General features: G+C 38.9%; 1 protein-coding gene and 1 long non-coding RNA gene across 7 annotated transcripts in view; one reads left to right on the top strand and one right to left on the bottom strand.

Moving 5' to 3' along the window:
• The window catches only part of LOC125929901 (lanosterol 14-alpha demethylase), a 64,188-nt gene that overhangs the window by 16,473 nt on the left and 25,338 nt on the right, over positions 1-22,377 (top strand). Inside the window, exons 2-6 of one of the 6 annotated variants that reach the window (XM_049641442.1) lie at positions 9,202-9,339; positions 16,581-16,643; positions 16,719-16,889; positions 17,615-17,883; positions 19,574-19,672. Coding sequence is in view for 5 of the 6 variants with exons in the window: in XM_049641438.1 (XP_049497395.1) it covers positions 18,233-18,406; positions 19,574-19,672 (273 nt within the window). In the remaining variant the exon portion in view is untranslated. Of the gene's footprint in view, positions 1-9,201; positions 9,340-16,580; positions 16,644-16,718; positions 16,890-17,614; positions 17,884-18,064; positions 18,407-19,573; positions 19,673-22,377 lie in introns of those variants that run through there. The other 5 variants (XM_049641439.1, XM_049641440.1, XM_049641441.1 and 2 more) reach the window with 5 other exon arrangements.
• Positions 17,253-17,616, bottom strand: LOC125929903 (uncharacterized). Its single transcript, XR_007459995.1, has 2 exons — positions 17,498-17,616; positions 17,253-17,410 (listed from the first exon to the last, which is right to left on the bottom strand). It is a non-coding gene; the product is annotated as an uncharacterized LOC125929903 (long non-coding RNA).

The following is a 22,377-nucleotide window of genomic DNA, read 5'->3' as shown; positions in this document are numbered from 1 at the left end:
GGTACTTATTTCTTAACTCTCTTTCATCATGGCTGAGGGGCTACTTCTAGGGATTCCACAGCACTTCTGGCCTACCCAGGCTAGCCAAGAGAAAGCTGTTAAGTTGGAAAGTTACAGGTACATACATTAGGACAACATTATCTATAACATGAATAGGACATATTTAGGAGATTTGAGGAGGGCATTAAGAATACTATATGGGGTGACAATATTTTGCAGGATTATTGTGGGGATTAAAGAAAAAGGCTGCCAGTCATTTTGAAATTGGGTGATGCTGCTTGTCTGAGACTCAACATCTAGAATCCTGCTTTGTCCCAGTCACCCTCTGATGACTTGAGGAAGGCCCTATGAATGGAGAATGAGATCAAGCAAGTGCTGTTTTGTCAAAATTCTTTCCATTGCAAAGGACAGAAACCTTATCTACTTAACCTAAAAACAACAACAACAACAACAAAACAAAACCACAAAAACAAAAACCTTGCTCATGTAACTGAAGCCAGAGAAGACCTAGGTGAAACTAACTTTGAGTTAACTGTGAGGAAGAAAAGTTTAATGAAACAAAACGCATTGCATTGTGTTTGGGTTCTAGGGGCAAAAACTGTTTAAAATCATTTTATTAAATTTTTACTTGTAGTAGGAAGAGAACAAAATAGTTAAAACTGTAGTTTCTAGAGTTCAATGCATTAAAAAAAAAAGCTGAGGCTTACTGTTGCATAATTTACACAAACAGATACAATGTAAAACTATCTAATTTTCAGAATTATTATTTTGTGACTTTTTAAATTAGGTAAATAATTTTTCACAAACATTTGAAGCAATAAAATCTTTAAAGTCTTCATTTGTGTAACAGAAAAGTAAACTAGTAACTTTATTTTCACAAAGAAAATTTTTATCTTGTGAAAAGTAAGTTGTTAAACAAAAATGTGTTTCTTTTGGCTTTCTATCTAGCTAACAAATTTTACTGGTAAGAAGCTAGCTTTCATTCTTAAAGAGAAAGTTAATATTTTTTAAAATATTTTTTTTCCCTAAAGAATGAGAAGGAGCGCCTTCTATTTTTATTTCACGACTACATGAGAAACTGAGCAGTATCAGGATTCTTTGCTTTTTGTTTGACTCAGAGTCTATGTTTTAGCCTCATTTTCTCAGGCTCTTCTCTGTGACAAAGAATGTCACAGAGACATCCTTTTGGTAGCTCATTAAAAAAAAGTTGATTTATTTCTTTGTATCTAGATATTCTAGAAAAGGAATCCAATTAGCTTGGTTTGTACTGAGCCTACATCTTGGACTGATATATTTTAGTGGATTATAAACAAAACAAGTGAGTAGTTTCTTTTATCCCTAACCTTATTTTCACAATTCTGATGATGAAGAAAGACAAATTTAAAGAATACCAGCAAAAGGAAATTGTTCATCCTAAACCTAGAACATAGCATAATCCATCCACTCCTCCCAGGCCAGCCTAAGACATATGTGGTTACTGTTACCACTTACCTCTACAACAAACCCCATTTTCTTTTCCTTCTTGGCATGCTACGAGACTACATTTCTAAACATCCCCTGTGGTTATGTGGGTCTACTGTGATTGAATTCTCACTAATGAAACAGGCAGAAATGATTAAGCTGTTTCCAGACCCAGCTTCTAAACAGACATTCCATTCCCTAACTGGAAGTCCTGTTTTGTAACACAGCTCCTCAACTAGGCATGGCTATTTTGTACTGTTACATAAGTGAGAAACTTACTGAGAGTCTGAGGTTTTGGGGTGTTTTGTTGTAGCAGTTAACCTACCCTAACCATAGGAGTAGCCTAAGCAAGAGCAGGTGCAGGACTGTCCTTGTGCCAAAGTCTTGGAAGAGAAATTTGTAAGGGTTCTATGATTCAGTAAATACCCTTACCTTCCTTTTCATTTATATTAGCATTCCTCCTTATTGGCAGAATTAAAGGAGGGATTAGAAAAACTGAGAGGCGGCTGAAACTTTCTCCAGAGTCATCAAAAGAAACGTGCTTCAGTGGGGTGCCTGTTGTTGGGGTGCTCAGTCGGTTGAGTGTCCAACTTCGGCTCAGGTCATGATCTCGCGGTTCATGAGTTCAAGACCAGTGTCAGGCTTTGTGCTTACAGCTCAGAGCCTGGAGCCTGCCTCAGATTCTGTGTCCCCCTCTCTGTCTGCCCCACCCCTGCTTGTGCTCTGTCTCTCTCTTTCAAAAATGAATAAGCATTAAATAAAATTTAAAAAAAGAAAAGTGCTTCACATATAGATGATTAATAAATACCAGCTATTAATAGAGTTCTGTTTAACATTTAAACATTGTAAGCCCTGTTAATCTTTATGACTGTCTATTATGCTCCTTGAGGAAACTGTAACTGAATTTTCCACTGTTTACCTTGGCTTATTATCATGCGTAGTATGCATCTATTTTATTATTCTAATTAGAAAACATGGTGAAATAACAGTAAAAGAAGTTTTTAAATAGGAAACAACGTAACAGTGATTAAATCTAGGGGGACTGAGATGACAGTTAACTTTAATTTTCTTTTTGCTCATTTGTATTTTCCACTTTTTTCTCAATGAGTACATGTTACAAAAAGGGTAAAAATGGGGACACCTGGGTGACTCAGTCAGTTAAGCATCTGACTTCAGCTCAGGTCAAGATCTTGGAGTTCGAGCCCTGCATTGGGCTCTGTGTTGACAGGTCAGAACCTGGAGCCTTCTTCAGATTCTGTCTCCCTCTTTCTGCCCCTCCCCTACTCATCCTCTGTCTCTCTCTTGCTCTCTCAAAAATAAATAAAAACATTAAAAGAAATTTTTTTTAAAGAGTAAAAATTAAGTCACATGATCCTATTCTCTTAACATAGCCAATTTAATGTTTGCATGTTATCTTTTACCTTCGAGTTTATAACATATGCATATAGTTTGTTTTACATAATAGCAGTACAGTAAAATACTGCACTTTGGAACCAAACTATTTTGCATCCCTAATTAACTCCTTGGTCTTGTGAAAGTCATTTAATCTGTCCCTTGATTTTCTCTTTTTTTTAAAAAAAATTTTTAATGTTTATTTGCTTTTGAAGGAGAGAGAGAGAGAGCGATCATGAGCAGGGGAGGGGCAGAGAGAGAAGGAGACACAGAATCCAACGCAGGCTTCAGGCTCTGAACTGTCAGTATAGGGCCCGACGCAGGCTTGAAATCACAAACTGTGAGACCATGACCTGAGCCGAAGTCGGCTGCTTAACCGACTAAGCCACCCAGGCACCCCTCTTGATTTTCTCTTCTGATAAAAAAATTCCTAAAGTGTCATGCTGTGGTGAAGATTTAGTGTATATAATGGATTAAATGCAAAAAAATAAAAACAATTTCTAGCACATATATTTTTGTAATTAGCAACTATTAATATATATTAAAATTTTATATTTCCCCACTTTTCTATATGATCTTCATAATTATATTTTGGTAAGCATTCCATCTGTTGTTTAATGTTCCATTATGAAATATAGTAATAAAGTACAGTTGACCCTTGAACAATGCGAGGTTGGAGCACTGACCCTCCAGGCAGTTGTAAATCTGTATATAACTTTTTTTAATTAAAAAATATTTTTAATGCTTATATTTTTGGGAGAGAGAGACAGAGAGACAGAGCACAAACGGGGGAGAGGCAGAGAGAGAGAGGGAGACACAGAATACGAAGCAGGCTCCAGGCTCCGTGCTGTCAGCACAGAGCCCGATGTGGGGCTCGAACTCACAAACTGTGAGATCATGACCTGAGCCAAAGTCGGACACTTGAATGACTGAGCCACCCAGGAGTCCCTTTATATAACTTTGACTCCCCCAAACCTTAACTACTAATAGCCTACTGTTGAGCAGGAGCCTTACCGATAACATAAACAGTTGAGTAATACATATTTTGTATGTTATAGGTACTATGTATTGTATTCTTACAATAAAGTAAACTAGGAGAAAATAAAATGTTATTAAGAAAATCATAAAGAATAGAAAATACATTTTCAGTACTGTATTTATCAAAAAAAATCTATATATAAGTGGACCCACGCAGTTCAAACCCATCTTATTCAAGGATCGTCTTGGTCTAAAAATGTTAGGCAGTTGACATTTAGGTTGCTTCCAATACTTGGCTTTCATAGACATTGCTGCATTAAACATTTTTTTTTCAAAAATTGTTTGTATTTATTTAAAAAATTTTTTTAACATTTATTCATTTTTGACACTGAGAGAGAGCATGAGCAGGAGAGGGGCAGAGAGAGAGGGAGACACAGAATCCGAAACAGGCTCCAGGCTCTGAGCTGTCAGCACAGGGCCCGACACGGGACTTGAACTCATGGAGTGCGAGATCATGACCTGAGCTGAAGTCGGACAATCAACTGACTGAGCCACCCAGGCGCCCCTCAAAATTTTTATTGCAGTAAAATACACAACAAAATTTACTATCTTAGTTATTTTTAAGTATGCTGTTAAATATATTTATAATGTTATGCAATTATCATTACCATCATCTCCATGACTTTTGTCTTACAAAACTGAAACTCTAATTAAACGATAACTCCCCATTTCTCCTTCCCTCCAGTCCTGACGACCACCATTCTTTCTGTCTCTAGGATTCTGACTACACTAAGTACTTCATATAAGTGGAATCATATGTTTTTGTGTTTTTGTGACTCTCTTATTCATTTATAGTTAAAGTAATTACTGATGGAGGATTTAACGTCTGTCCTTGTGCTGTATGTTTTCTATATGCCATATAACATTTTTGACCTTCATTACCTGCCTTGCAGTCTTCTTTTGTGCTTGGCTGATTTTTTTTTTTTTTTTTTTTTTTTGCAGTGAACTCTTTAAATTCCCTTCTTATTTACTTTCATGTGTATTTCATAGCTATTTTTTCTCTGTGGTTACCATGGGGATTACATTTAACATGCCGAAGTTGTAACACTAATTTGAATTTATGCAACCTTAACTTCAATAACATACAAAACTCTGCTTCTTTACAGCTCTGTCCCTTTGGTTGTTATGTCACAAAATTATACAATGTGTGCCCCAAACATAAATTAATAATTCTTTTAAAGGCATTAATGTCTTAAATATATAGAAAAATATAGAGTTACAAACCAAATTTATAATATGTTAGCTTTTAAAACTGCCTATGTATTGAGGCCAGCATTACCCTGATACCAAAACCAGATAAAGACACTACAAAAAACAGAACTATAGCCAGTATCTATGATGGACATAAGTGCAAAAATCTTCAACAAAATAGTAGCAAATTGAATCCAATAACACATTAAAAAATCATTCACCGTGACCAACTGGGACTTATTCCTGGGATGCAAGGATGTTTCAATATTTGTAAATCAATCAATATGAGGCATCACTCAATAAGAGAAAGAATAAAAAGTATATGATGATTTCAATATATGCAGAAAGAGCATTTGACAAAGTGCAGCATCCTATTCATGATAAAAACTCTTAATAAAGTAGGTTTAGAGAAAACATACTTAACATAATAAAGGCATATATGAAAAACCCACAGCTAACATCACACTCAATGGTGAAAAACTGAGAGATTTTCCTGTAAGGTCAGGAACAAGACAAGGATGTCCACTCTCACCACTTCTATTCAACATAGTTTGGAAGTCCTAGCCATAGCAATCAGACAAGAAAAAGAAATAAAAGGCCTTCAAATTGGTAAGGAAGAAGTAAAACTTTCACTATCTGCAATGATATGATATTACATATAGAAAAGCCTAAAGACTGCCCCCAAAAACAATCAGAACTGATAAATGAATTCAATAAAATTGCTGGATACAAAATATACAGAAATTCATTGCATTTCTATACACTAATAATGAAACAGCAAAAAGAAAAATCAAGAAAACAATCTCATTTACAGTTACATCAAAAATAATAACTAGGAATAAATTTAGGGAGGTGAAAGACCTGTACTCTGAAAACTATGAAACACTGATGAAAGAAATTGAAGATCACACAAACAAATGGAAAGATATTCTATGCTCATGGATTGGAAAAAGAAATACTGTTAAAATGTCCATACTATCCAGAGCAATCTACAGATTTAACGTAATCCCTATCAAAATATCTTTTTCACAGAACTAGAACAAACAATCCAAAAATTTGTATGGAACTACAAAAGACCCTGAATACCTAAGCAATCTTGAAAAAGAAAAACTTGAGGTATCACAATCCCAGATTTCAAGATATACTACAAGGCTGTAGTAATCAAAAGAGTATGTTAGTAGCACAAAAATAGACACACATATCAATGGAACAGAATAGAGAACCCAGACATGAACCCACAATTATATGGTCAATTAATCTTTGACAAAGAAAGCAAAAATATCTAATGGGAAAAAGAATGTCTCTTCAATAAGTGGTGTTGGGAAAACAGGACATTTAGATGCAAAAGAATGAAACTGGACCACTTTCTTACACTATACACAAAAATAAACTAAAAATGGATTGAAGACCTAAATGTGAGATCTGAAAGCATAAAAATTCTAGAAGAGAGCACAGGCAGTAATTTCTCTGACATTGGCCAGTACAATATTTTTCCAGATGTGTCTCCTGAGGCAAGGGAAATAAAAGCAAAAATAAACTAATGGGACTACATCAAAATAGAAAGTTTCTGTACAGTCAATGAAATATCAACAAAACTAAAAGACAACCTACTAAATGGGAGAAGATATTTGCAAATGACACATCCAATGAAAGATTAGTATCCAAAATGTACAAAGAACTGATGCAACCCAACACCAAAAAAACTAACAATCCAATTAGAAAATGGGCAGAAAACATGAATACACATGACCAACAAACACATGAAACAATGCTCAACATTGCTAATCATTAGGGAAATGCAAATCAAAACCACAATGAGATATCACTTCAGACCTGTCAGGATGGCTAAAATATAAAAAACACAAGAAAAAATCAGCATTGGCAAGGATATGGATACCATATATATATATATATATATATATATATATATATATGGGTGAAATAGATGAAGGGGAATAAAAGTACACTTATCTTGATGAACAGTGACTAATTTATAGAATTGTTGAATAACTATATTGTATACCTTAAGCTAATATAATATTGTATGTTAATTATACTGGAATTAAAATAAAATCAAATAGCCTGTGTATTTACCATTCCCCATCCCAATCCCCTCACAGGCAGTTGTGCACATGTTCCAGGAGCAGCCTGCACACAACCTGCAGGAGCCAGAATGGGCAAAAAAAGGACCCTGTCCTCCAAATATTAGATATCTGAGCTCTTCTGGCTGACTGCTGCTTCTAAATAGAGAGGTGTAGTCAATAAATAGGTGACCATTATTGTACCTCTCCTAGATGTTGCAAGACCCTCCCCCTCCGGCTGAAGTGACTTCTCTGGGATTGAAAGGGCTAGTGCCCTTCCCTTCTCCCTTCATTTTTCTTTTTCCTCTTTTGGGAGCCAGACATTAAAGACCAGGACATTCAAAAACAATTGCATATACAAGGAAAATCAGAAAGTGAGCAACCCCCAGGGAAAGACTCAGAAAAGACATTAAGTTTAAACCTTAGGCTGATCCTCAGCACACAAAGCCTACAATAATCAAAACAAAAACCAGCAAATTAAATTATTAGATCCAAATGGCCTCTATGAGGCCAGTATTATCCTGATACCAAAACCAAGCAAAGACATCCTAAGAAAAGGGCAGTCAATATTCCTTATGAATACAGATGCAAAGATCCTCATCAAAATACAAGCAAATCAAATCCAGCAACATACAAAAATAATTATATACCATGACCAGGTTGGTTCAACAAATGAAAATCAATGCAATATGATATATTAATAAGGACAAAAACCACATGATCAGCTCAGTAGACATAGAAAAGGCATTTGAAAAAAATGCAATACCCCTGCAAGATAAAAACACTCAACAAACTAATAATAGAAGGGAATTGACTCATTCTGATAAAGAGTATCTACCAAAAAACTCACAGCCAGCATCATCAGGGGTGTCTGTTCTTACCACTTCTATTCAACATTGTGCTGGAGTTTCAAGCCATGACAATTAGGCAAAACAAAAACAAAAACAAAAACAAAAACAAAAACAAACAAACAAAAAAAAAACGAAAGAAATCATACTGGAAAGGAAAAAATAAAATTATATACACAGATGACATAATCTCATATATAGAAAATCCCAATGAACTACTGAAAACCTATTAGAACTAGTAAATGAGTTCAGTAAGGTAGCAGGATACAAGATCAATTTACAAAAAGCAACTGTAATTCTATACAGTTATAATGAAACAATCTAAAATGCAATTAAGAAAATTATCCTATATGGGGTGCCTGGGTGTCTCAGTTGTGTCTGACTCTTGATTTTGGCTCAGGTCATGATCTCATGGTTGGTCCTGAGATTGAGCCTTGTGTCAGCTCTGTGCTGGGCATGCAGCTTGCTTTAAGATTTTCTCTCCTTCCCTCTGCCCCTACCCTACTGGCATGCATGGGCTCTCTCTCTCTCTCTCTCTCCCCACCCCACTCAAAAAAAAAAAAAAAAAAAAGAAAGAAAGAAAAAGAACAAGAAAAAAAAGAGAAAAATTATCCCATGTATAACACCATGTATCCATGTATAATGTCATACAAATAAAATACTTAAAAATGCATTTAACAAGAGAAGTGGAAGGCTGATGAACAGAACACTTTACATCATTCAAAGAAATTAAAGAAGACTTAAATAATGGAAAGACATCGCTGTTCATGGATTATAAGACTTCATGTTGTTAAGATGGTAATACTCCCCAAACTGATCCACAGATTCAATGTAATCCCTATCAAAGGATAGCTGGCTTTTTTTAAAGAAATTGATAAGCTGATCCTAAAATTCATATAAAAATTTGAGGGACACAGAAAAACCAAAACAGTCCTAAAAATTAATAACCAAGCTGGAAAACTCATATTTCCCAATTTCAAACTTATAAGAAAGGTACAGTAATGAAGACAAAATTCATATGTTGAAGCCCTTAACTCCTATGTGACTATATGCAAATATAGGGCCTGTAAGGAACTGACAAAGGTTAAAATAGGTCATAATGGAGGGGCCCTAATCCAAGGCTGATGTCATCCTTTTTGTTTGTTTGTTTGTTGTTTTTTGTTTGTTTTCTGTGATGTCATCCATATAAGAAGAGGAAGAGACATCAGAGTTCTCTCCACCATGTGAGGACACAGCGAGAAGATGACTGTTTATAAGCCAGGGAAAGAGCTCTTGTCAGGAACTGAATCAGCTAGCACCTTGATCTGGGAATTCCAACCTCCAGAACTGTGAGAATATTAAATTCTGTTGTCTAAGCCAAAAAAAAAAAAAAAACCCTCATATTTTGAATTATGTGCTTTAGAAAATAGCCACTTCTTTTATTATATTTATGTATTTCTTAAGACGATATTAGGCCTGGTGTGATGCATTCTGGTAATATGGTCCTGGGGAGAGGAGTTGGAATCTGAGACAATATTCCTGTGTGTACAGGAAGGGTTCTTCTTGAAACTAGGAAATAAACTGAGAAATTTTTTGTCAAATCACATAGAGAAGGAATTACAAGTCCATGATCTGTATCTGAGACCCTCAAAATAGATTACTTTTGCCATCTGAGTTTTTCACATCTTAAAAATGAAAGACATACAGATTCTGCACATTTAACACCTTCGGCAGAACCTGGGATACCAGGGTACCATTATCAAACCATATTTCTGTAGTGAAAAATATGAGTCTCCACACTACATGGGATAAATAAAGCTTATAAATGTATGATAATCAGTTTAGGTCATTTTTAAAAAAATTTTTTTTTAAAGTTTTTAAGTTTATTTATTTATTTATTTTGAGAGACACAGAGGCAGCGTGAGTGGGGAAGGGGCAGAGAGGGAGAGAGAGAATCCCAAGCAGGCTCTGGGCTGCCAGCTCAGCCTGATGCAGGGCTTGAACTCACAAAACCACGAGATCATGACCTGAGCCAAAACCAAGAGTCAGACACTTAACCAACTGAGTCTACCAGGTACCCCTTTTTTATTTTATTTTATTTATTTATTTATTTATTTTTTATTTATTTTTTTAATTTTTTTTTCAACGTTTTTTATTTATTTTTGGGACAGAGAGAGACAGAGCATGAACGGGGGAGGGGCTCGAACTCACGGACCGCGAGATCGTGACCTGGCTGAAGTCGGACGCTTAACCGACTGCGCCACCCAGGTGCCCCCAGGTACCCCTTTTTTAATTAAAAAAAATTTTTTTAAATTTACATCCAAGTGGGTTAGCATATAGTGCAACAATGATTTCAGGAGTAGATTCCTTAATGCCCCTTATCCACTTAGCTCATCCCCCCTCCCACAACCCCTCCAGTAACCCTCTGTTCTCTATATTTAAGAGTCTCTTGGGGTGCCTGGATGGCTCTGTCGGGTAAGCTTCTGACTTCAGCTCAGGTCATGATCTCAGCTTGTGAGTTTGAGCCCCGCATCAGGCTCTGTGCTGACAGCTCAGAGCCTGGAACCTGTTTTGGATTCTGTGACTCCCTCTTTCTCTGCCCTTCCCCCACTCACTCTGGCTCTCTCCCCCTCAAGAATAAATAAGAGTCTCTTATGTTTTGTCCCCCTCCCTGTTTTTATATTATGTTTGTTTCCCTTCCCTTGTGTACATCTGTTCTGTGTCTTAAAAGTCCTCATATGAGTGAAGTCACATGATATTTGTCTTTCTCTCACTAATTTCACTTAGCATAATACCCTCCAGTTCCATCCATGTAGTTGCAAATTGCAAGATTTCATTCTTTTTGACTGCTGAGTAATACTCCATTGTATATATATACCACATCTTCTTTATCCATTCATCCATCGATGGACATTTGGGCTCTTTCCATAGTTTGGTTATGTCGATATCACTACTATAAACATTGGGGTACATGTGCCCCTTCGAAACAGCACACCTGTATCTCTTGGATAAATACCTAGTAGTGCAATTGCTGGGTTGTAGGGTAGTTCTATTTTTAATTTTTTGAGGAACCTCCATACTGTTTTCCAGAGTGGCTGCACCAGTTTGCATTCCCACCAGCTGTGCAAAAGAGAGCCTCTTTCTCTGCATCCTTGCCAACACCTGTTGTTGCCTGAGTTGTTAAGATTAGCCATTCTGACAGGTTGAGCTGGTATCTCATTGTGGTTTTGATTTGTATTTCCTCCTCTCAATTCTGATGAGGAGTGATGTTGAGCAATTTTTCATGTGTCGGTTGGCCATCTGGATGTCTTCTTTGGAGAAGTGTCTATTCATGTCTTTTGCCCATCTCTTCTCTGGATTATTTGTTTTTTGGGTGTTGAGTTTGATAAGTTCTTTATAGATTTTGGATACTAACCCTTTATCTGATCTGTCATTTGCAAATATCTTCTCCCATTCTGTCAGTTGCCTTTTAGTTTTGCTGATTGTTTCCTTTGCTGTGCAGAAGCTTTTTATTTTGATGAGGTCCCAATTGTTCATTTTTGCTTTCGTTTTCCTCGCCTCCGCAGACGTGTTGAGTAAGAAGTTGCTGTGGCCAAATTCAAAGAGTTTTTGTCTGCTTTCTCCTCTATGATTTTGATGACTTCCTTTCATCTATCTTAAGTTTATTTTTGTGTATGGTGTAAGAAAGTGGTCCAGGTCATTTTTCTGCATGTCGCTGTCCAGTTTTCCCAGCACCGTTTGCTGTCTTTATTCCACTGGATATTCTTTCCTGCTTTGTTAGAGATTAGTTGGCCATATGCTTGTGGGTCCATTTCTAGGTTCTTTATTCTGTTCCATTGATCTGAGTGTCTGTTTGTGTGCCAGTACCATACTGTCTTGATGATTACAGCTTTGTAATAAGTCTTGAAGTTCAGGAGTGTGATGCTTCCAGCTTCGGTTTTCTTTTTCAAGATTGCTTTGGCTACTTGGGGTCTTTTCTGGTTCCATACAAATTTTAGGCTTGTTTGTTCTAGCTCTGTGAAGAATGCTGGTGTTATTTTGATAGGTATTGCATGGAATATGTAGATTTCTTTGGGTAGTATCGATGTTTTAGCAATGTTTATTCTTCCAATCCAGGAGTATGGAGTATTTTTCCATTTTTTGTGCCTTCTTCAATTTCTTTCATAAACTTTCTATAATTTTCAGTGTATAGGTTTTTCACCTCTTTGGTTATGTTTATTCCTAGGTATTTTATGGTTTTTGGTGCAACTGTAAATGGTATCAATTCCTTGGTTTCTCTTTATGTTGCTTCATTATTGGTGTATAGGGATGCATCTGATATCAGTGCATTAATTTTATATCATGCAAATTTGCTGAATTCATGGATCAGTTGTAGCAGTTTTTGGTGTTTTGGTTGTAGCAGTCTTTTGGGTTTTCCATATAGAGTGTCATGTCACCTGCAAGGAGTGAAAGTTTGACTTCCTCCTGGCTGATTTGGATGCTTTTATTCTTTTGTGTTGTCTGATTGCTGAGGCTAAGACTTCCAATACTATGTTGAATAACAGTGGTGAGAGTGGACATCCCTGTCTTGTTCCTGCCCTTAGTGGGAAACCTCTCAGTTTTTCTCCATTGAGGATGATATTAGCAGTGGGTCTTTCATATATGGCTTTTATGATCTTGAGGTATCATCCTTCTAGCCCTACTTTCTTGAGGGCTTTTATCAAGATAGGATGCTGTATTCTGTCAAATGCTTTCCTGAATCTATTGAGAGGATCATGTGGTTCTTGTCTTTTATTTTATTGATGTAATGTATTTATTGATTGTTTTGTGGATATTGAACCAGTCCTGCATCTCAGGAATAAATCCCACTTGGTCGTGGTGAATAATTCTTTTAATATATTGTTGGATCTGGTTGGGTAGTATCTTGTTGAGGATTTTTGCATCAATGTTCGTCAGGGAAATTGGTCTGTAGTTCTCCTTTTTAGTGGGGTCTCTGGTTTTGGAATGAAGGTAATGCTGGCTTCATAGAAAGAGTTTGGCAGTTTTCTTTCCATTTCTATTTTTGGGAACAGCTTCAAGAGAATAGGTGTTAACTCTTCTTTAAATGTTTGATAGAATTCCCTTGTAAAGCCATCTGGCCCTGGACTCTTTTTTTTGGGGGGAGATTTGTGATTACTAATTCGATTTCTTTACTGGTTATGGGTGTGTTCAAATTTTCTATTTCTTCTTGTTTCAGTTTTGGTAGTTTATGTTTCTAGGAATTTGTCCATTTCTTCCAAGTTGCCCATTTTATTGGTGTATAGTTGCTCATATTATTCTCTTATTATTGTTTGTATTTCTGCAGTGTTGGATGTGATCTCTCTTCTTTCATTCTTGATTTTATTTATTTGGGTCCTTTTTTTTTCTTTTTGATCAAACTGGCTAGAGGTTTATCAATTTTGTTAATTCTGTCAAAGAACCAGTTTCTGGTTTCATTGATCTGTTCTACTGTTTTGGGGTTTGATAGCATGGATTTCTGTCCTAATCTTTATTATTTCCTGTCTTCTGCTGGTTTTGGGTTTTATTTTGCTGTTCTTTTTCCAGCTCTTTGAGGTGTAAGGTTAGGTTGTGTATCTGAGACCTTTCTTCCCTCTTTAGGAAGGCCTGGATTGCTATATACTTCCCTCTTATGACCGCCTTTGCTCATCCCAGAGGTTTTGTGCTGCAGTGTTATCATTATCATTGGCTTCCATGTACTTTTTAATTTCCTCTTTCACTTCTTGGTTAGCCCATTCGTTCTTTAGTAGGATGTTCTTTAGTCTCCAAGTATTTGTTATCTTTCCAAATTTTTTCTGGTGGTTGACTTCGAGTTTCATGGCGTTGTGGTCTGAAAATATGCACGGTATGATCTTGATCTTTTTGTACTTGTTGAGGGCTGATTTGTGTCCCAGTATGTGATCTATTCTGGAGAATGTTCCATGTGCACTGCAGAAGAACGTGTATTCTGCTGCTTTAGGATGAAATGTTCTGAATATATCTGTTAAGTCCATCTGGTTATTCAAAGCTGTCAGGAATAAAATTGCTTCCTGGAAAGAAAAGCCTCTGTTACGACTCTCTGTGCAAGAATCCTGCTACAATTTGGCTGTGTTTCCCAACCCCTCACTTCTGAGGGACTGCAGCTTTGACCTGCTCAGACCCTCAGGGGGAGGGCCTCGCTGAGCAATGGCCAGGTGCTGGCTGCACCCAGGAACATTCGGAGACCACACTGCTGCCGATGCTCAGAGTCTGTGGCTGGGTGCCAGCCTGCCCCAGAAAAAGTTCGCGCGATCTTGTAGCAGCAGCGTTTCAGAGTTTATGAAAAATCACAACACACACCTGGAGCCTGGCTTCACCCTTATAGTGCTTGTTCCAGCACCAGTGAATGTGGCTGTTCTCCTGGGTCCACTGGGGTCTTTGCCCCAGGGGCGGGGAGCACACAGCCTCTACCAAATGTCCTCCCAGCAGGGGAACCACCTCTTCCCATGTGGCCCTTGGACTCTTCACTCTTTGGACCTCGCTCTCTGCTCCTGAGGATTCACCCTTCCCACCAGAGCATCCCCAGGTATGGAGCTGCTGAGTTTCAGACTCTGTGCTCCCCTGTTTATAGAGTTTTAATGGAATTTAAACCCTCTCCTTTCTCCTTTTTTTGTTCAGTCCCTGGAGATGTTTCCACTTTTCCACTTTCTTTCCAGCTGTTTTTTTGCAAGAGGTGCTTTTCTGGTACTCTCCCCCATCTCCGGCCTCTCTCTGCAAGCAAAAAACAGCTCCCTGCCCTCTGTGGCTTCTCTCTCCCCCAGTTCACCTCTTCACTCTGTGTACCTGCTGAGTTTTGAGGTTCAGATTGTAGATTGTTGTGTTAATCCTGAAATCAGTTTTGTAGGTGTGCATGTGGTTTAGTGTTGATTTGGCTACATTTCAGGGACGAGAGACCCCCAAAAAACTTCCATGCTGTTCTGCCATCTTGGGCCCTCTCCCAACAATCTCCCTTTTCAATTTATGACGTACTTCTGAAATATCACTTTGGAAAACTCACATTAAAATAACAAAAACTATGGTTATATAAGAATGAGAACTACCTTGAAGTTTTGATGAGTAAAAGGTCTTGCTTTAAAACTATTTCACAGGAAGATCATACTGGTGGCATAGGATGTGGTTCCAGAGAGAACAAAAATTGACAACCCGGGAGCGCCTGGGTGGCTCAGTCAGTTAAGTGTCCAATTTTTGCTCAGGTCATGATCTCATGGTTAGTGAGATCTTACGGTTAGTGCTGACAGCTCAGAGCCTGGAGCCTGCTTCCGATTCTGTGTCTCCCTCTCTCGCTGCCCCTCCCCTGCTGGCACTCTGTCTCTCTTTCAAAAATAAACTTAAAAAAAAAAAAATAGAAGCCCCACAACTCAATTTTAGGTCAGCAGTTTTCATTATTTTTGGTCTCAGAGCTCTTTCACAATCTTATAAATTATTAAGAGCCCTAAAGAACTTTTTAAAAAAATGTGGGTTACATCTATATGTATTGACAGTAATGCAAATTAAAGGGAAGAAATAAAAATACTAATTTATTAAAAATAACAACCCACGTTAACATAAACATGTGTATTTTAATGAACACAGTTATGTTTTCAAATAAAAAAATAGAAACATGGTACTATTTCAGATTTTTGCAAATCTCTTTAATGCCAGGCTTAATGGAAGATACTTGAATTCTCATGTGCGCTCCTGTATTCAATCTGTTGTGCAATGTTTGGGTTGAAGTATATTAAGAAAACCTGGCTTCACACAGATGTGTAGTTGGAAAAGGCAGGAATATTTTAATAACTTTTCCAGATAATTATATTTTTCTTTATAAGTTGTAGTATCTTAAAAGTTGCAGTCTAGAATCTGAAAGTATATCAATGAACTTTTTATATTACATGAAAATCTATTGGTTCGTCTTGTAGTTTGAATGAATGTTTTACCCAGGCATGATTTTGTAACATCATGCACTGGGCATCTGAAAATACTGGTTTAATGAATTATGCAAAGATTCTAATGTTGACACATCGTATACAAAATCCATTTGTTACTAAATTTTCCTCTGCAGAAAAGTCTCAAGAATTAGTAAGTTGTCAAGTTGATAATAGTAGATTGTTTTCTAAAATTCTTAATTTTTATTTGAAACATTTAATATTTTATCATTGACAACAAATATTGCCAATGAATTTCTTTAAAAGCACAAACAGGCTGATTTAATTTTCAAGAAAATGTCTGTCAAATACCCAAACCTGAATGACTGGCACTCGGCAGTCATTCTTTCAAGCAAAAATGTTATTCCATGAAAGAAGTAGCTAAATACATGTCCTCAGTGGTTGAACTTTAATAAAATTAACGTTCACTATTTCATCAAGGACATTCTTAAGTGAAATAGATAATTTTTTTTTTTTTTTTTAATTGCAAGTGCATGGCAGTGAGGAATAATGAATGACTCAGTCTGGTGCCCCTGCTTTGATTTGTGCTAAGGCCGGAGAAGCTTTATTTAGTATTGATTTTACTATCAGTGCAAATTCCAGCAGTTAAAATGCAAATAACAGTATTATTATAAGGAGCTTTGACTTTGCAGGTACTCTGAACATGTCTTGGGGATACCCAGAGGGCCATGGACCACAGTTTGAGAACTGCTATGGTAGGTATTAGGATAAACTCAGAATATAAAAACAATTAAGGCATGATCCCTATTCTCAAGTTTATCTTTTAACAGAGGAAACCTATAGAGATGATTACAACATAGCTTTAGAGATACAAGAAATGGCAACACTGGGGGATGACTCATTAAAGACCAGCATGGAAGCAGAGACCTCACAGAGTACTTTTGCAATGGAGACAAGCAATGATGAGGCCTGACCTAAGGTCAGTGGAGTGGAGACCTAAGGTGAGTGGAGAAACTTTCAAGGTGGTGGAATTATAGGATGTAGCAACTGATTAACTATGAAGAATGAAGGAGGAGGGCAATGGGGTAGATAGCGATGCCCTTCCTACATATGCATTACAGGAGGGGCAGGTTGACAGCCGGGTGGGAGGAGATAATAAATTCAGTTTTGGATTTATTGACAATGAGATGAATGTGAGGTCTCTAGAGGTGTTGACCAGGCAATTAGCTATTTCTGCTCCTTCCCTGAAAGCCCTGCAGTTTTCTCATTCGCTGCTGTATCCCCCAGTGTCTAGCTCTTAATGTTGACTGAATAAATACCTAAATACGGTCAGGAGCTCGTGAGAATAATAGAAAAAAATTAAATTTGGTAGTCATTATATATATGTTTATTTGAAACCACAGGAGTGGGTGGAGCAGTACGACGGTAGCTGTAGGACTGAACTCCCGCTTTAAATCCCTGGCGGTTCAACAGGCAAAAGTGGAGTTCTTGGGGAATGTTGCCTCAGACAGGTCGCGACGGCCTATAACACAGATTTATTTCGGAAACCTGTTTCTGGATAATCCAGACAACAACCAAGATTTGTTACCTTTATGCCGTATATTAATACCTGTCAGACTGGTTTTAACTGGGGTGGGGTGGGACTGACCTCATCGTCCCACCCTTCAGTATGCAGAAGCGGTCTTTCAAAATTCCCCTTTTCCTGACTCCGTGGGCGGTCTCTCAGAGGCCTCCGCACCCCGGCCCTAAGCAGGATCAGGTGCAGCAGACCCGCGAGCCCGGGCGAGGGGCGGTGGCCAGGCCACCCGCCCAGCTGACGTGATGTATGCTGAGATCACCTCACGAGCGCGCGGTGCAATCATCGAGAGCGCTGCGGTCTCCGCTGTCTAGTCGCAAACCTCGCTCTGAGATCCCTCCGCCCGCCCCCTCCCCGCACCGAATCGTGGCGCCCCGCACCCACGGCACGCAGGCTCAGGTTGTCTGAGGTTCCCAGAGGTAATCGCCTCCTAAACTCAAGTTCTTTTCTTTCTCTGTACCACCCATACCATAAGTGCAACTTGCTTTTTCAGGTCCTTTTTCCTGGCGTAAGGAGACCGCGGTGGTAGTCCGACTTATTTGAGAGGCGTGGCCAGCATCGGATCCCGCCTCGTTCTGTGACGCCAAGGGTGGTGCGCGTGGGAGCCACGGGTTGGGGTGGGACTCGGTTTAGTGGGAGAGCTGGGGGCCGGGGCCGTGTCCGGACGCCCATCTGCCGGCTTCTCTCGCTCTGTGGATTCGGAGGAGCGGCCGCGACCTCGGCCTCCAGCGTCTCCAGCGAACTGTAGTGGATGCTGTGGCGGCCAGGATGCTGCTGCTGGGATTACTGCAGGCGGGCGGGTCGGTGTTGGGGCAGGCGATGGAGAGGGTGACCGGCGGCAACCTCCTATCCATGCTGCTAATCGCCTGCGCCTTCACGCTTGGCCTAGTCTACCTGTTCCGCCTTGCAGTCGGCCACCTGGCCCCCATGCCGCCCGGGGCGGTAAGTGCACCCCGGGGACCCGGGCGGGGAACGCAGCGACCGCTGTGGCCGAAGGGCGAGCCAGGCGACGACAGAGGCGGCCAAAGGGCTAGCAGGAGTGGTGACCACGGCCATGCTTGGCTGGGCGGTGGAAGCGGGCGCACTGGGGGCTGGGAGGTGGCCGTAACTCTGCTGCTGGTGGTCGAGACTGCCTTGACCTTGCTAGCCTTGGTGCTGGGGTTCCGGCTGGCCAGGACCTCCAGGATCATAGTAGTGTTACAGACTTTGGCGGAGTCCCTACTGGGGATGGGATGCCCCTGGCAGCTTCGGTCCCTGTGGCGGTCGTCTTGATGACTGCGCCCTTGTGGGGTTCAATGCCCTGCGGCCTGTGATATTGCCCCTAATGGCGACTTAATATCAGTCTGAAGGGGGGAGTGTTTGGTAGGGTAAGAGTGACTGGATTGTCACTTCTTGTGCCAATGAAGTATCAGTGTCTTTAATTTAGTGCCTTTATTGACCATTAGCTTCATACTTACCGAATATATTTGATGAATGCATCCTTAACCAGCCAACACCAAGTAGCTTTTAAAACTGCCTTTTACAGTTTTACAGTTTTACATTCCACTGCTTTTGTACAGTGGAATGTACGAACTAAAAGTTTTATGAAAGTGCCTTTTATAGTGAGTGCTAAAGCACCTGCTAGGACTGATCTACCCTCTCTTTAAAATCAATGGATGAGATGTGTTTTGTTTACTGATATATGTAGCTTCTTAAACATTTCACTTTCTGTACAAGTTACTGTTTGTCTTTTTCTATATCTTCTTTAGACAAGAATCTGGGACTAAAATTGTGAGTGGTAGTGGTGAAGATGCTGTTTGATTTTCCTGTTGTTTTTTTTTTTTTTCTCCCCACTGTTGTTGGCTAACAAAGTTGCCTAGAGCCACAAATAAATATTCTGGACAGTGTTCAGCATGTGCAGTTGCAATACCTTTGTGTTTGTCTAGTTATTTATCTTACATCATGTTCTGAGTTTCTGTTTACTATGGCCACTCCTAAGATATTTGCAGTTTAGCTGTTCTTAAGTTACTATTGATGCTTTATTTTTTATTTCATTTGTTTGGTCATGAACCTAAACTGGATTTCTCCTTTAGAATGAAATGTGAGTCCACATTTTGTTTTCTCTTGCAGAAAAGTCCACCATACATTTTCTCTCCAATTCCATTCCTTGGACATGCCATAGCATTTGGGAAAAGTCCAATTGAATTCCTAGAAAATGCATATGAGAAGGTAAGTCTTCCAAATAATTACAGGAAAAGAAATTAGTGCTTTTCAAACTTTCTTTTATATGGCAGAACATTAAAAAAAATTTGTGATCTTGTGCTTCTCCTCAGTATAGGAAACATTAAATTAGTGCTTCTCCTCAGTATAGGAAACATTAAATTAGAGCTGGAAGGGTCTTGGAGATCCTCTTAATCTCTTCCATGTCCTGGGTGATCTCTGAAACATCACCTGAGGGAAACTGTAGTTCTGGCAGCTATGGCCTAAAAACCACTAGCCTAAATTTTGTACTTACTGATCATAGTTAAAACTGATACTGATTGACCCTTATTTTTCTTAACTAGTCATCTGTGGGATTTTCTAACCTGCTTTAAATCTCTTCTGTGACTTCAGTTTTGTCTACTTAGGTGATGCCATGGCCACTCAGATCTTTGCCCTTCTAACAAGCTTTCCTGTCCTGATTCAACCATTTATTCCACAGGCCCACTTTGAATGGTTGTCACTCTGAATGGTTTCATTTCCACAGTATAAATTTAGACACTTTATTCTGAGACCATAACTTCTTTTCCCAGCTTGCCTGTACAGCTCCTTCCATTGTAACCATTCTTTGACCTCATTAGATCTTCTAGTCCATTGTCCCATTTACTTTCTCCTGATCTATTATAGCCTCTTTACTTTCCTTCTTTTTCCAGTCTGGCACCATGGTCCACCATTTCAGTTACACTTTAGCCAATACCATACGTTTCCTTTTCATTTTACTTACATGGTAAAACCCCAACCTTGGAGGGAGGCTATTAGTCATTTTCTTCTTGCACCAGTTAGGAAGTTCCTTCCTAACTTCACGATTCCCTACCTTGAATGAGCTTTGAACACTGCTCAACAGTTGTATCATGCCAAAGTATGGTTGGCATACTTTGTGTTTGCCACACTGACAGTTCAGACCTTCATTTTCTAAACTTCTGAATCTTCCTATCAAAGCAGATGATTTCGTCTCCTCTTTAAAGAGAGATGTATAACCATCCAAAGAGAACTCTCTCATGCTCCCACTTTGAAACATACATTCTCTTTTCTTCCTGTTACACTAATTATAAAACACTTACTTTGTGCCAATACTGAGTGCTTTAGATAGATTATTTCACTGAAGCTCCACAAATTCCTTTCAGGTATATCCATTTTATACATGATAACACTGAGAAACAGGTTATATAATTTGCTCTTGGGCTCCCTGCTGGTTAGTGGTGAAGCCAGGATTTATATATGGTCTGATTTCCAACTCTGTAGGCTTTTAATAATAATAATAGTAATACAACACATGTAATGTTTACTACGGCCAACATACTCTTCTATAATATATTTATATCTGACATACACATCATGGATATAATCTGTATGTATATATATATATATATGTATATATAATCTTGATAATAGTAGGAACTGTCATTATTTCCATTTTATGGATGAGGGAAACTGAAGTATAGAGAAGTTAAATTCTCTGTCTGTAGGAGCAAGGTCACAACAGCTAATACGTGGAGGACCCTGGATGTGAACCCTGGTAGTCTGGCTCTAGAATCTTGGGCTCTAGCCTACTAGGTGCTGTCACCTTGGTTTTTATTTTGTTTCCTATTGGAAGTTAAAGTCTCAATCCATCTTTTGTCTCAGGAACATTATGCTGTTTTTCTTCTTTCTATAGTGACTTCTTCAACTGGATCTTTCCTATGTTCTCTTAAAAATTTTTCAAAGGTCAAAAGGACCAGAGCTTCTGTTGACCACTCAGTCTCCTCTCATGTCCTTCCCCCTTCAGCAAGTTTTCTGTACTTACTTTGTTTCCACATCTCCTGTTTACTTACTCTTCATACCACCCTTGATTAATGAGCTCCATTTCCTAATTCAATGAACTTGACCTCTCAGCTATATTTGTCACTGGTAACCACAACTACTCCCTCCTTCTTAAATTTGGCTTCTCTCATTTTTTCCCCCTGCTTCTCTGACTGTGCCTTCTCTAACTCATTTGTGGGCTCATGCCTGGCCATTTACTGTTGGGGTTCATGGAGGTTTGGTCCTTGGCCTTTATTCTTCCCTAGGGGATCTCCTCTCTACCTGCAGCTTCAGTTACCAGCCATATGTGGATGACACCCAAATTAATAAGCTCCAGACCTGGATGTTCACCTCTCACGTGATTCTTTTCTGAGATGTCTCAAAGGCATCAGAAATCCAATATTTCTAAAGTCTCACCCTTGGTTTTTCTCTCTCCAATCCTGGTTGTCCTGTTCTTTCTTCTCACCATTGTTCTGTTTTACAGTGAACTGAAGCCTATGATTCATTCTTGATACTTCCCTCTCCCTCTCTTAATCCATTTCCATCTGCAGATTCTCCAGAATAACTCAGTATACATTTGCTTCTGTGGGCATTGTCCCACCATTAACCATGTGGCAAGTTTTCATCATCAGTTTCCTGTAATAGGCTCTAACTCGTCCTCTGGTATTCTTTCTGTTCTTGTCCCTCCCTCTTCTTCCTGTAACAGCCAGAGGGACCTTTCTTTTTAAAATATGCATACATCAGTGTGTCTCTCGTATGCAGTTTAACATCTTCTATGGCTTTTCATTGCCTGTAAGGAAAAAACTCCTGAATATGGCTTCTGAGACTCTGGTGTAGGCTCTGCAGACTATGCTCCTCTGTCCTTTCCTCCACTCTTTCCTTCAGGACCTTTGTGC

The sequence above is a fragment of the Panthera uncia genome, chromosome A2 (assembly GCF_023721935.1).
Source record: "Panthera uncia isolate 11264 chromosome A2, Puncia_PCG_1.0, whole genome shotgun sequence".
Lineage (NCBI taxonomy): Eukaryota > Metazoa > Chordata > Mammalia > Carnivora > Felidae > Panthera > Panthera uncia.
Note: the sequence above shows the minus strand (reverse complement) of the source record. Positions and strands in the feature narration are given on the sequence as shown.